A 13805-nucleotide genomic window follows, 5' to 3' on the forward strand; every position below is an offset into this window, starting at 1 on the left:
CCTGAACCACAGTCAGAACCACGGCCAGCACGATCACGATCACGACGACTACTACGACAATTACCACTACCACTGCTATGTATGTATCAGACCCTATCCCACCCCGCGTTGCCAGTACAGCAGCTAACACTCCATCCATCTATCAGTCCACCATCCACCCAGTCCTCCGCCCATTGTCACCCATGACACCACTCAAAACCACACTCCACACCTCTCGAGACCCGTCAGTAATGCCCATCCTCTAGTCGCAACTTCGCACACGAGGGCATCGTCGCTCCACACCACACCACACCACACCACGCCATAAATGGCCGGGCCAGCACAGCACGCTGCTGCTGCTGTCCCGAACAAAAAGCCAAAGCAGAAGCAAAAGAATAAGAATGACATGAGGAGCCGAAGCAGAAGCAGGAGGAGGCGGGACACCGAAGACTATGAAGACGACGATGAAGACGACGATGAAGACGACGATGAAGACGAAGAACAACACCAACCAGCCCGACAACGAAGACGAGCCGGCGGAGCGTGCAATTTCAGAGATCTGAATCGTGGGTTCATGTGTGGGTGTCTGATGTTCTGGACGCAGGAGGGCTTGGCGTGTACGTGTGGGCATCATTTGTGCTTTCATCGCCGGGTGGGGGTTGAGGATGAGGAGGAGGATGGGGATCGGGAGCAGGAGGAGCAAGAGGTTGGACAGGAGGATGGCGTGTATCATACTAGTACGGAGAGCCAGCTTTCGAATCGGCTGCAGCGATTTGATGGGGATCTTCGGGTCGCAGGTCAGACGGCGAAGAGAGGGTCCGCGAGAGAGCAGGCGAAGAGTCAATTGGAAGGGAGCCAGACGGAAAGGCTGCAGAGTCGGCAGGAACAATATGCGCCGGCGAGGCAGCAACAGCAACAGCAGCAACAACAAAGTCAGCAAGCCGCGATGAGGAACAGTCAATATGGATACGGAATCCCACGCCCGTCGCAGAACGAGCGCTTCTCGCAATTCAGTCTGCGCGCCTCCAACCTCAGCTCGACCACCGGGCTCCCCCGTATCCCCAGCGCCTGTCTACTGCCAGAACCTTCCGCCAACACGCCCCAGCTAGACAACGACACGGCGCCCATATCGGACTCGCAGTACCTGAGAGCAAGAAAGACGTTTGCGCATCCGGCCGGCCTCGGCTTGTCGTTTGGTCCGAATGGCCACAATCGAGGCCAGAGGGAAGAGTCGCTCCCGTCAACGATCCAGATGGCGGCGCCGAGCGAGAGCGACTTTACGCCGCTCCAGACACGCACACGCACACGAACAAGCCCGTCTGCCGGTCTGCGTCCCACACGTGCCAGTCCGTCCCGCGCGCTCATGCATGGCGTTCTCCACGCTCGACGGAGGCTGCCTACCATCTCTGTGCCGGACGAACCACGTGGGAACGTCGATCCGGAAGACCTCGCGGGCAGTGCCACGGAAGTTGCTACTCCGAGCAATGACAACACGCCCGAGCTGCGCCAGATTGAACAGACCGTCTTGGAGGCGAAGAGCATGGCCGATCTCCTGTCGAGGACGCTCGCGGACCGTGAATTGGCGCTTCCTGGCCCGTCGTCAAACTCGACTGCACATTCTGTTGCGAGCGTCTTGCAGAAACTGGGCATACATCTAAATTCCATCCAGGGACATCTCACCTCGTACCCGAGCGTCTCGGCGTCCCTGCGGACTCTGGCTGATCGGATCGACAATCTGGAGAATCTCTCGTTTTCCAATGTCCAGGCAGAGGAGGTCACGGAGAGGTTTGAGTTTCTCGAGGGCCGTCTGCTGGAGCTCGAGAGCTGGAAGGAGGATCACGATAAGATACACACTGTCATGGATAGCCACGACTCGCACGGTGAGGAATATGGCAGATCGGGCGGGCTATATGCTAAGATGGAGGATATTGAGGGCATCAACGAACGGCTTGATGTGCTCGAGGCCAGTGTACCCACCCATGCAGATCCATGGGAGGTCGAGGTTGTGTTTCTGCCCTGGGGGCGAGATCTCCGTGGTATCTGGTACTCCCCTGAAGACGCCCTAGAGATGAAGCAGACTCCCCAGGACACGGAAGAGTGGACGCAGGCGCGCAGCAACGCGTCATCGTCGCGTCTGTCGAGCAATGACCCGCGCTCGTCCTTCAGTGGCTGGAGCGAGCAAGACATACACGGCTGGGCCGACAATACAGATGACTGGCTGTCGCCAAAGGCCTGCGGCCCGAAGAACGTCGTCTACCGACGGCTCCAGAGTCGAGGCTTCGTCCGCAACGTGCAAATCACCGGCTCCAACGCCGAAGACATCCAGCTCGCCATCGGCAAATGCTTCGAGTCCGTCCCCCACGACCACGGGCTCGCCTCGTCCTTTACCTCCCAAGACGCCGACCACATGCTCAGCCGCGTGCCCGGCCTCCGCGCCTCCTTTCTCCCCCTGCGCAAAGTCCTCTCGTCCTCAAGACTCCGCTTCCTCGGCCGGCAGGAAATGGCCACGTCGGCGCTATGGACAGCACAGTTCCTGGCCTCGGGCATCATCATGCGCGTCTCCGGCGGCACGCGTCGTCTGTTCGTCACTCACCGCGACGCCTACATGCAGCAGAGCTCCAAGGACACCCCTTGGACATGGAAGCAGATCCGCGAACTGCCACGCTTCGAGCCAGGCCTGGACGTGCAGATGAATGACGGGCCGGCGCAAGTCGTCGTCGTCGAGTCTGACGCGGACGAGCCGTGCTGGCGGTATGTGCCCAAGCTCGACCAGCTCCCCAGCGCCTCGTCGTCCTTTTCGTCCTTTTTCCAGGCTGAGTCCGCGCCGGCAAGTCAGATCGTTGCTGCTCATTCTCGGTCCTCTCCGCTGCCTAGGGAGCAAGCGCATGGTTCCAGTCTGCTACGAACGGGGAAGTCAGCTAGTCAGCCGCAGCAGCGCCCCCTAGGTCCGAGTCTATCCTCGCGCTTCTCCGAGACCCGACAACATCAACAACAAGAAGAGACCCTTCCAAGACGCCGCTCGCACAGCCAGCAGCGCCGCCACACCGCCGGATCCCCATCCCTCGTAGACTCCGCCTTTGCAACGGCAGCAACAACAACGCCCAAACGCCCCGCCTCGCGCCAGTCTCTAGTCCCGAAACGCCGCTTTCAATCTGCTTCTGCCGCCGCTGGGCCCTCACAATCTCCATCCCACCGCCAAATCCACATCCACTACCCACGCCCGCCGCCCTCCTTACTCTCCTCATCTTCCTCCTCCTCCTCCTCCGCCTTCTCCTCCCCGTCCTCCCGCATCAACAACAACACCACAACCACCACCACATCCAAAAAACACCCCAAGCGCCGCCGCATCTCCTCCCCATCCTCCCCGCTCCCATCCTCTCCTCCCCCTGTCCCCGCGCCCACCACCACCACCACCGCCCACGCACGCACACGCACACGTACATCTACCCCAAGCTCCAAATCGAGTGCGAAGGACAGCAATTCGCCGTTTTTCGAGCACAGCAACAATAACGCCATCACCAGCACAAACAATAACACAGTCGCCGCAACAACAGCACAAGCGGCCAAACGCGCATATCCGCAATATGCCTATGCGACGCCGTATAGTGGGCCCGTGCTTGTTGGTGCGGGTATGACGGATTTGGGCACGGATGATGATGGGGATGGGGATGGGGATACGGTTGCTGATGGGGAGGGGGAGGGCGAGGGGGAGGATGATGGGGAGAGTTGGCATGGTGTTGATGAGGAGGATGGTGGTGGTGGTGGTGGGGATAGGGTTATGCGGGATAGTTTTTTGGATGAGGGGGATGCGGGTGGGGTGTTTGGGGATGGGGATGAGGATATGCGTGGTACGACTGATGATGATGATGATGATTGTGATGATGACTGAGCGGGCGTGGTTGGGGGGTTTGTTGGGATGTGTCAGTCAGGTGGATATAGGGGGTTTGTTTCGGGGGGGGGGGGGCTTGGGATTGGCGTTGGTTTGGTGTTTGGTGTTTGCTTGTTTCCTGGGGATTTTGAGGGGCCGGGGATAGGTGGTGTGGTGTATGATCACGTCGTCCCGTTTTTTGCACATCGCTTTTCTCTCGGGGGACAGGCAGGGGCAAAGGATGGATGGATCTGGGGATTACATGGGATACCACGACTACGGGAACGGACGGATATGACACGAACGAACAGCACAGCATAGCAAGGGACATGGATGCGCATATATGGATATGGATGTGTATGTGTATACGGATGGAGATATGGATATGTATACGGATGGGTACATCTCTCTTCCGCTTTCCTCGGCACTCTATACTCTTTACTCGACTCTACTACGTAGCTCTACGTAACTCTACGCAACTCTTTATATAGTTATGGTAATGGTTGTAGTAATTGTAGATCTTTCTCTCTTCTTACTCTTCTTACTCTTCCTTCCTCTCTCTTCCTTCCTCTCTCTTCCTTCCTCTCTCTTCCTTCCTCTCTCTTCCTTCCTCTCTCTTCCTTCCTCTCTCTTCCTTCCTCTCTCTTCCTCTTCTTCCTCTTCCTCTCTACCTCTCTCTCTTCCTTTTCCACCATATATACATACATACAGTCGTCTCTAGCAGTCGAGTCGAGTCGAGTCGAGTCCAAGCTCACTTCTTGTTATACATGATCATATATGCTCATATATATACGTACGTGCATACAAGTGCGTGCGGTGTGCGTTCCACCGCGAAGACAGGAAGTATGAGCACCCATCCGCCATGACCTCTCGTGTTTCTTCTCCTAGGGTTGTAGGGGCCGGGGGGGCATGATGGGCATTCACAGGTTCGTTCTGATCACAACAAGAGACACAGTCATTCATGACGCAGGCACTACACCGTGTGATTTTTGTGAGTGCAAAGTACAATAAAACACTTATTTTCAAAATCGCAAGATGCCGACCCGCAAGATGCCAATTTCGCAAGATATACACAAAACAAGCCTTCCGAAAAGCGCCGGCGAGTTGAAACCGCTTGAACGCCCACATGTCCGTCAGGTGCCCCCAAACAACTACTTATTCCCATGGCAGACTAAACGTGCCCACCCAGTCCTCCACCTCCTGCCGCAGCTGCACAATATCAGTAACGTCCTCGCCCTCGCCCAGGTACTCCTTGAACGCCGCCACGCTAGCGGGATTTTTCCGCCCCTTCTCCTCCGCCGCCTCACGCGCCTGCTTGTCCACCTTAACAGCAATAGTCACGGCGCGGTCCACGATATCGGCAACGCGTCTGAAGTCGTCGGCCGTGAAACCACGTGTCGTCATGGCGGGCGTGCCCATGCGGAGACCGCCGGGCTTCATGGCGGACTTGTCTCCTGGCACGGTGTTCTTGTTGCTCGCGACGCCGACGAGTTCGAGCACGCGCTCCACACGGGCGCCGTCGATGCCGCGGTCTTTCAGGTCGATCAGGACAAGGTGGTTGTCCGTGCCGCCGGAGACGATCGTGTAGCCTAGGCCGCCAGCGTCTTTGGAGTTGCCTAGACGTTCCGCAAGGGCGCGCGCATTCTTGAGCACGGTGTTCTGGTACTCTTTGAATTCTGGGGCTTGTGCTTGTTGGAGGGCTACGGCGAGTGCGGTGATGGTGTGGTTGTGCGGGCCGCCCTGGTGGCCGGGGAAGACAGACGCATTGATGGGACCTTCGAGATCGTAGAGGGTCTCGACGCCCTTCTTGTCGGTGCTACGCACGCCTTTGCGGAAGAAGATCATGGCTCCGCGTGGACCGCGCAGAGATTTGTGCGTTGTGGTGGTGACAATGTCGGCTGTCGCGAACGGCGAGGGAATCACAGACGCAGCAACAAGCCCGGAGATATGTGCCATATCAGCCAGGAGGTATGCACCGACCTTGTTGCTGATGCTCTTCATGCGGTCGTAGTCGATCAGGCGGCTGTATGCAGATGTCCCAGCGACGATGATCTTGGGCCTGTACAGAATTGCCTGCTCTTCTAGCTTATCATAGTCTATCAGACCCGTCTTCTCGTCTAGCCTGTACGGGTACGTCTCAAAGTACTTTGAGACCATCGAAATCTTCTTGGTCGGAGTCTGGTATCCATGCGACAAGTGGCCACCGTGCGGAAGGTCGAGAGACATGATTCGATCATGTGTGTTGAGGAGGGCGGAGTAGGCATAAAGGTTTGCGGGAGATCCGGAGAGAGCTTGAATAGACATCAGATACAAAGACCACCACGATCGCTTCGACAGAGGTATACGCACGCTGGACGTTGACACCCCATTGTTCAGGATTCAAGTGAAATGCCTGGAGGGCGCGTTGCTGGCATAGAATCTCTGCCTGGTCAATGAATTCGTTTCCGCCGTAGTATCTAGCTCCGGGGTACCCTTCCGAGTATTTATCTGTAGCAGAAGTCTTAGCTGCTTGCGAGATTGTGTCACACGTCGAGCATACTTTGCATAACACTGCCGAGTGCATCCAAGACCGCCTGAGAGGTAAAGTTCTCCGAGGGTATCAGGTTTATAAAATGCTTCTGCCGCCGTTTTTCCTACGTGTAGCGTGTGAGTCAGTGCGAGATTGGAGACTGTCAATTCGCATACCTTCTGGATGATATCGTAGACGGCAGGATCGGCTTCCTCGAGACGAGACGACAGCAGCTGTCATGATGTTAGTCTGGTGTTCATATTGCAGTAATTGTAGAAATTAGGACTCGCCTTATGCTGGCTATCAGAGGAAACGGAGCTTGCCATGCCCCGCCATGTTTGCCGTTGAGCAAAAAGACGACCGACTGGGGCAATGGGGGCCTGGTAGAGACGAGGACGGGCAAGGAGGGATCGTGAGGCTCGGACGCTGTTCATGATGGCTGCCATTGCTGTCGCTGTCGCTGTCATAGCAGGAAATCCGCAGGAAGATTTGGGGTTTTCTTTGGCGATGACGGCGGCAATCGGCGGCCTTGTCTCTCAGGCTCCGACATGCAAACTCCGGCGGCGGAGGATCATGCGCTAAGGTCATATCGGGACTAGACCACCGTTAAGCGAGACCCGACTCTGGACAGTCTCGTTTCCTACTCATCCTTTCCTCACCCTTTTCGCTTTTCTCTTTTCTTCTTCACACAACTAATTCCAATATGATGAGATGGCTTCCACGACAGCTGCATCCTCTCGCCTTCACGGGTGAGGGTGCTGTTGACATGTTCCGGGCCCGCTTCACCACCTTTTGAGGAACAGTTTGAATTGACCTGATTGGAATCTTCCTGTTGTGTTCGTTCCTCGACATCTTGGGGGCATCGGAGGACATGGTCATGGACATGGACATTGACATGGTGTGGTACTCGTCGCCCGCGCTGCTCGACTTGCATTATTCCTGCTACACATGCTATTCCTCGCGCTGGCTTTGTCTTTTTGCGGGCGCAATCATGTATGTTACGTTCAATTTAGTCCGTCTCTTCTTCACCTCCTCATCCATCAACCGACGTGGACGCGCCCGTAGAGTTGACCAGCTGGCTGTACGTTTACGAGCACGCTCGTCTGTCGACGCATTAGCAGGGAGACATTTATGAGAACAGCTTCTTGTTCGTTGATGACTTCCTCACAGCATGTCGGCAGCGTGCTATCATCGCTGTGGAGTGGCATATTTGTGCCTCGTAGCATCTATCCAGATGGCTTCCTTCATCCACGACCAGCGTTTGTCTCGGTGCTTCGTTCCAGCAGACACCATTCACGGTGCGCCGTCAATCAACACCACAGTTGCCAGGACATGGACAGAGAATCTAGAGCGACTTGGCGCGTGTTCCTCTGGCGGATGCACCAGCACCAGCGCCGGCACGAGCAAACGGCCGTAAATCATGGTCGTTTTCGTTATTCTTGGTATGTAGCGGATGTCCAGTGGTGCTGGATCGATCCCACGGTGCCGGATTCTTAGCCTTAACCAGTCTCCATAAGCAAAAGTGGTGGTGGTGGTGGTATTGGTAGGATAGTTGTGGACTTGTAGTGGTACCTTGGACCTTCCTTTCTGCACCTTCCTTTCTCAATAGCCGGAATCCTTTCCTGATCCTTCCACCGTCTCGTCGTGCATCTGCATCTGCATCTGCATCGGCACCTCCACATTCACATTCACCCTCACCCTCACCTTCACCTTCACTTGCATACCAGTATCCGCCATTGACCCTCCTCCACCTTGCAACTATAAACTCACAACTATACACTTCACGTTCGGTCTGCCTCGCTCAATGCTCCGCTCGCAAAGCTTCCTCTCCTACCAGTCTCCACCAACACTTCAACCAATACCTTCGAGACCTTCGAGACCTTTGAGACCTTTGAGCTACATGACCTTCCTTACTCTCTCAGTCTAGAGCCGTTCGGCCCTCTTATCCTGCTGCACCTGCACGTCATTCGTAGAGAGACTTGTGACAACTAGGTATGTCTGCATCTATATACACTGATTCGGCATGCCTACGAAAACGATTACACATCATTGGCCATTCACCCGTTCCCTGTATCCGCTTATTGCCACAAGGCGGCTGAGGCTTCCTGCGCTTGTTCGTCGAGGCGATCCACTGTACCAGGGATTCACCGATCGTCTGGTAGCCGCGGTCTTTGTCGCTGATCATTAACGTGCCAATAATCCCATTAACTGACAATACTGCTAGGAATCCAGCATGGCGGCTCCACCTGCGTCCAAGAGAGCCTCGCTTCGCCTCGCTCATATACCTCCACCACACCCTCTGGTCTCTCGTCAATCCAGTCCTGAGCTTGGCGATACTTTCTTCCACCCGAGCCCTATCTCTCTATTCTCCGCTTCCGGAAGACCATTACGCAAAACTGCCGGAAAGAAGCCCATCCATCCTCAGTACGTAGACTCTACTTCACTTGTCGACGACCTCGAAGGTTTTAGCGATATGGATCGAGACACTGAGTTGGACACCGTGACCTCCGATGAGGACGTTCGACCGCGCAAGACGGTGAAGAAAGCTTCAAGGAAGCGAAAGCGATCACCGTCTCCTCCACCAGCCCCACCGCTCTCTCCAATACATTCCGACGTCGATGAAGTGGATTCTAGCGACAGCTACAGCCACTCAGATAGTCAACCTGTGACTCCGATTGATGCTCCCCCCATGCTTTCATTGACATTCAATGTCCCCAAAGGCTTCACAGGACCTTTTGTTGTACAATTGGATCCTAGCATGCTCATGAGTAATTCACCTTTCCCCTATGCGCGGAGCCTGGACACCCCATGCACCAAGGTCGCTCGCCATACTCAGAGCTCAAAACTGTCATCTGAATCACCGACTGGATTCATGACCTTGCCTCCAGAGCTGCGTAACAAGATATACCGCATGCTGTTCCTAGCCAAGGATGACTTCAAATTCTGGCACCCGGATAACTTCTGCCGATCCGCGACTTTTCTAAGCACCTGTAAGCAGATTCACCAGGAAGGCACAGGCATCCTTTACGGCGAGAATACGTTCTGCTTCGAACGAAGCCGTCATATGCGAGGACAGTACTGGTCTGCTCAACGCAAGGAGATTGGCTACAAGGATATGCGTCGCTTTCTGACGGATATCGGGCCTCGTAACCTTGCTGCTATTCGCAAACTCTCCATCACCTTGGAAGACGCAAATCCTTCCTCGGCACCGCACGAGTACGACGCCGAATCCCGCCGCTTCGTGCATGACGAGCATCTCTTTGAGTGTCTTCGCCAGCTTGCTCGAGGTGCTCAATTGAAATGGCTTCGTCTCTCGTTTCAGGGACGCAGACGTGTCGGCATGGGCGACCATCAGTTTGTGGGCATCTTGAAGACAATTAGGACCGACAAACTCGACATCACGCCCAACCCACGCTACTCATACCATTCCTCGTTCTCGAAGATCGACTTCAGCCTCGAACTGAGCCTGAAACGCAGACTTGTCCGCAAAGAAAAGCTGTACGAGAATGCCAACTGAAAGACGTCATTCATGTGAATTACATTGTAGTCTCTCCCCAACACTCAGTAACATTCTTGACGGAGCTAGAATGCATATTGACGTGGACAATGGGTGTCACTCGGCATCCTTCACCTCTCTTCTTTTGGCGTCTGCGGACTTGACATTATAGAGGGTATACCTTTGGCTTTCATCTTTAGGGCGGAGTTCACGGTCTCACTGAAGACAGTGTGTCGACTCAACATATGTATTTGGTGCATGATAAAGGATCATGTTAGCATTGGCGTTCGGGTGTCGATTTAAGGCGGTACATTAGGATGGCATCTCACGGCGTACTGACACGGTCCAGGTGTGGAGCCGGAAAAATAAGTCATTGTATCGACTGACTGAGGAGCATAGCTAGCAATGGGAGATTCCACTCTGTGGCCAGCACAAGACCCAAGAACGAAGGAAATGAAGATTCTCAGTCGATTGTAGCATAGGTAGCAGTAGCTCAACATGTGGCATATCAAGACCTTTAAGGTGTCTTTTAGGTTCTTGTGGCTTTGACCGTCGTTCGACTGACCTCTTTGCCGACGTATGTGTATGCCAGTGTGTTGATCATACGGCCCGAGTGCTCACCTACAAGACTTACGAGACCTGACAATCGATTCGTCGACCGCGTGCCTAGTCCTGGTCACGCTTTCTACATGTCATACCTTTCCAAGTCTTCCAGACAGCCATGTCTGGCGTCTGTGGGGATTGTCCCGTCGGCTATTGGAGTCTGTGTGTCTATGCCGTCTAGCTACAGGTATACAAGCATACAGTACCAGGAACACACACACATATATATGCACAGTTCTGCTGTGCTTCTGACCCGTACAAACAAACGCATATTCTATCATCGTAATCATCACTTCGTAGCTATTCCTGCCCCTGTACGTGTCCAACTAGATCAAGCAAGGAAGAATGCTCATTGGCTTTGGAGCTGTGTAGACGGCGTGGCGGCGTGGTCGTGGTGGGTATTTGGAGATTGGGTTATGAGTGATGAGATGTGATGAGATTTAGGTATAGTTAGGTATAGATACAGGTACGGTATAATCGACGGATCGTATACGATGCTGGGCTGCGTTGTGTATGTAGTACGTATGGTGGATAGTTTGGGTTGGATCACGGGTATGCGAATGTCGAGTACGGTTCTGAATATCGAGTCAATGTAATGAAATGGTAGTGCAAAAAGTAATCTTGACTACCACTGGGATAAATGGCGACGAGTAAATACCCTTTTCGGGCGTTGGAGTGTGAAGGACGATGGTTTGGCTGATGACTTGCTTCTGCGCATTATACCACTTTACTTGGATAAGTCTTTACGGATCCTATCACCACAGTCAAAAAGCGCAACCTGGTTCTGTCGATGGATGGATAGATGTGAGCAGTATTTATCCATTGATCGATCTCAGCATGAGCACAGAGCAACTGTTCCGTCCATCAGACTACTCCGTACGCGACAAGAGGCTTCGTTTCTACGCCCAGCTCTTGCGAGAACGCCGTATTCAGCTCATTTGCTCATACTCTAAAAGAGCTGGTAAGATCAAGGGGAATACCCCTGAAGATCCTCGAAAACCCCGGATGAGTGGGCTTACTGGAAAGCGTGAAGCATGTTCCTGTCGTCGCTTTTGGGCACGAAGGTCCAGATGTTACGGTAGAAAGCAAGCCAGCACCATAATCTCAGCGTGGAATTGTGCGTTCAGTGGGAACACAGAGTCCAGTACGGCTTCTGGTCGATCTACATTATCCTCGTGCATGGATGTGTCTGTTGAGAGTGTTCTCCTGGATCGACAGCTCCTGGCAGAATCCTGTCTGCATTGTGCGTCCTTCAAAGACAAACCATGGACAACCTTGGAAAGTCATGAAGGGAGGCAGTGAGTCACTTGAGAGAAAGACCGGTAGTTGCCCATGGGACTTGCGCGCTGGGGACACGTTGCTTGGGAGGTCTGAGCGACATGCCGGGAAAAATGGTTGGTGCGGTGCGTACGAACGAACCATGACGTCAAGGTGAGTCGATGAGTGAGAAGATGAATTGATGAGGTGGTCGATGCGTAAGTACTCAGGTCCACTACAGTATATCAGTATGAATGTCACCAGTGATGAACGCACACCACCAAGGGTGGCATCTATGGGGAACGTCTGTTGATCGCGGGGTTGGCCGATATCCGCCTATCTTGGCATGCAGACGAGAGTGTGTGCGTGCAGTCTTGCGCGATATTTTACGACGGTTGTTTCCGCTATATCATCTATACAGTATATTCGAAATTCTGGTAGGCTCAGATGGACAGAAGATGCAGTGATCATGGTGTAATATGACTATGACCAGGTATTGATCATTGCGAGGGGTATGTTTCATGGTACTCATTCGTAGCTGTCAGGGAGTCGGACACAGACGTGGTCAGACCATTAGATCCTTTTGTAGCCGTGGAATTTTTTCGAGCCCACATAATCAGAATCTGGGTCAAGGTTGATTCTAAAAAAAGAACGGGAAGTCACAACGAGGATGCCCTACACGGTCCGTACTATACCTCACTAGGTATGTCGAGTAGGTAGTGGATGGCAAAAGCTGTGCTGGCTATTCATCGGGTTGCGGTTTCAGATCGGTGTGTTTCGCAACGAGAGATGATCTGACTTCTCACCAGACAGGACCGATTAGGACAGGACTGGAGATTTGGTAGGAGTGTATTATTACTGCTGATGATGTGATATGTTGCATGATCTATAAAGACTGCGGCGTGGTTGTGGCCAGTAGACCTCGTATCCTCGGAAGATCGTCGTATACGAGACCGAAGTGACAGGGAAATGTCATCACATGGATAGCTAGTATTATCATTGTCAGTTCAATGCTGAGTAAATGGTAGATACACGCATCTCGACAACGTTAGAGTGTGAAAAAGAGATGGCGAGAAGTTTTGTTGGCGTGTGACCGCCCTGGTGCGAGGTGTATGTAAGGTTATATCGCCGTCGCACGGCTAACGAAGGTCAGGCAGTACCACCGTCTTGCGACGATTGCATTACTTTGGTACGACCAAGTGTAGCTCTGGCACTTGTACTCAAAATGCAGGATTAGTACGAGGATAGTCTGCAGTAGCAGAATCGCTTTGAGATGCCTCCAAATCATCTCATGATGTTTGATGATGATGATGACGATGATTATGAGTAGACCATGGATGCAAGGGGCCCTACCATGCAATAAGAACCACACAGTAGGCGATATCGGCATCGGCATCGGCAACGTTGGAGAGCAAGAAGTTGGAATGTTGGAGTAATTAACCTGGAATGAATGATTACAGTAATGGAGAGGAGCGGCCGATCATGCCGCTTCGTGCGGAATATCCATTAGTGCCAAGCCAGCCGCGGCAAGTGAAAGTGCTTGGCCTACCTTAATAATGCCCTCACGTTTGCCCCGACGATACGGCTGTCTCAGATAGGCCGAGGGGTGGGTTTGTGATTCGTAGAGCGGGGATTTATCGTTTTCGTATTGGCATTTGATTTGATCGCAACATGTATGAGCATCTGATCTTCAGCTGGCGGCCTGTCTGCCCGCACAATGGGCATCGGTTGGTGCAAAATCGATCTCGGCCGACCAAATACGAAGGGGATTCTGTGGCGTTGGCAGCCAGGTCTCGCCAAACTGTTCCCTCGTGTCAGCTATTAAGGTAAGAGGCTTAACTGGAATTCAGGAGCCTTGGCAGAGCCTTGGAATATGTTGGTCGAATTGTATATAAGTAGTGCAAGCCATGGATCGGAGGCGGTAGCAGTTGTGTAGTCTTGGAGAGCCGGGGGGCCCGTAGCCTGATGAGAAGACACAAATCGAGCCATGCCCACCACCCACTACGAATTGCGTGGACTCGTGTGGAGAAGACCGGCACTGAAAATACGGGCAGGCATTAAGGCCAGGTTGCAGTTGTGGGGAGATCGGACAG

The 13805-nt window shown here is 53.6% G+C and overlaps 7 protein-coding genes across 7 annotated transcripts; 5 read left to right on the forward strand and 2 right to left on the reverse strand.

Moving 5' to 3' along the window:
* Window positions 1-307: 307 nt before the first annotated feature.
* EJ05DRAFT_489889 (uncharacterized protein) lies at window positions 308-3868 on the forward strand (the record flags this gene model as incomplete). The annotated part of the gene is made up of 1 exon (XM_033745829.1): window positions 308-3868. One exon carries the CDS (start codon window positions 308-310, stop codon window positions 3866-3868), a length of 3561 nt encoding a protein of 1186 aa, XP_033596163.1.
* A 919-nt stretch (window positions 3869-4787) lies between these two features.
* On the reverse strand, window positions 4788-7017 carry EJ05DRAFT_480184 (SHMT-domain-containing protein). The gene is made up of 5 exons (XM_033744824.1): window positions 6647-7017; window positions 6533-6589; window positions 6387-6480; window positions 6197-6334; window positions 4788-6138 (listed from the first exon to the last, which is right to left on the reverse strand). The coding sequence occupies exons 1-5, from the start codon at window positions 6800-6802 to the stop codon at window positions 5003-5005; spliced, it is 1581 nt and encodes a 526-aa protein (XP_033596164.1). The 5' UTR covers window positions 6803-7017; the 3' UTR covers window positions 4788-5002.
* Window positions 7018-7086: 69 nt separating this feature from the next.
* Window positions 7087-8105, forward strand: EJ05DRAFT_169625 (uncharacterized protein). Its single transcript, XM_033739492.1, has 2 exons — window positions 7087-7349; window positions 7538-8105. The coding sequence occupies exons 1-2, from the start codon at window positions 7228-7230 to the stop codon at window positions 7851-7853; spliced, it is 438 nt and encodes a 145-aa protein (XP_033596165.1). The 5' UTR covers window positions 7087-7227; the 3' UTR covers window positions 7854-8105.
* Window positions 8106-10012, forward strand: EJ05DRAFT_169601 (uncharacterized protein). The gene is made up of 2 exons (XM_033739491.1): window positions 8106-8348; window positions 8581-10012. Exon 2 carries the CDS (start codon window positions 8590-8592, stop codon window positions 9871-9873), a length of 1284 nt encoding a protein of 427 aa, XP_033596166.1. The 5' UTR covers window positions 8106-8348; window positions 8581-8589; the 3' UTR covers window positions 9874-10012.
* A 378-nt stretch (window positions 10013-10390) lies between these two features.
* Window positions 10391-11016, forward strand: EJ05DRAFT_169665 (uncharacterized protein). The gene has a single exon (XM_033739493.1). The coding sequence runs from the start codon at window positions 10542-10544 to the stop codon at window positions 10887-10889; it is 348 nt and encodes a 115-aa protein (XP_033596167.1). The 5' UTR covers window positions 10391-10541; the 3' UTR covers window positions 10890-11016.
* Window positions 11017-11862, forward strand: EJ05DRAFT_169578 (uncharacterized protein). Its single transcript, XM_033739490.1, has one exon. The coding sequence runs from the start codon at window positions 11143-11145 to the stop codon at window positions 11755-11757; it is 615 nt and encodes a 204-aa protein (XP_033596168.1). The 5' UTR covers window positions 11017-11142; the 3' UTR covers window positions 11758-11862.
* Window positions 11863-12781: 919 nt separating this feature from the next.
* EJ05DRAFT_169706 (uncharacterized protein) lies at window positions 12782-13276 on the reverse strand. The gene is made up of 2 exons (XM_033739494.1): window positions 13262-13276; window positions 12782-13200 (listed from the first exon to the last, which is right to left on the reverse strand). Exon 2 carries the CDS (start codon window positions 13106-13108, stop codon window positions 12833-12835), a length of 276 nt encoding a protein of 91 aa, XP_033596169.1. The 5' UTR covers window positions 13109-13200; window positions 13262-13276; the 3' UTR covers window positions 12782-12832.
* Between the last annotated feature and the right edge of the window lie 529 nt (window positions 13277-13805).

The sequence above is a fragment of the Pseudovirgaria hyperparasitica genome (assembly GCF_010093815.1).
Source record: "Pseudovirgaria hyperparasitica strain CBS 121739 unplaced genomic scaffold EJ05scaffold_19, whole genome shotgun sequence".
NCBI classification, from domain to species: domain Eukaryota; kingdom Fungi; phylum Ascomycota; class Dothideomycetes; order Acrospermales; family Acrospermaceae; genus Pseudovirgaria; species Pseudovirgaria hyperparasitica.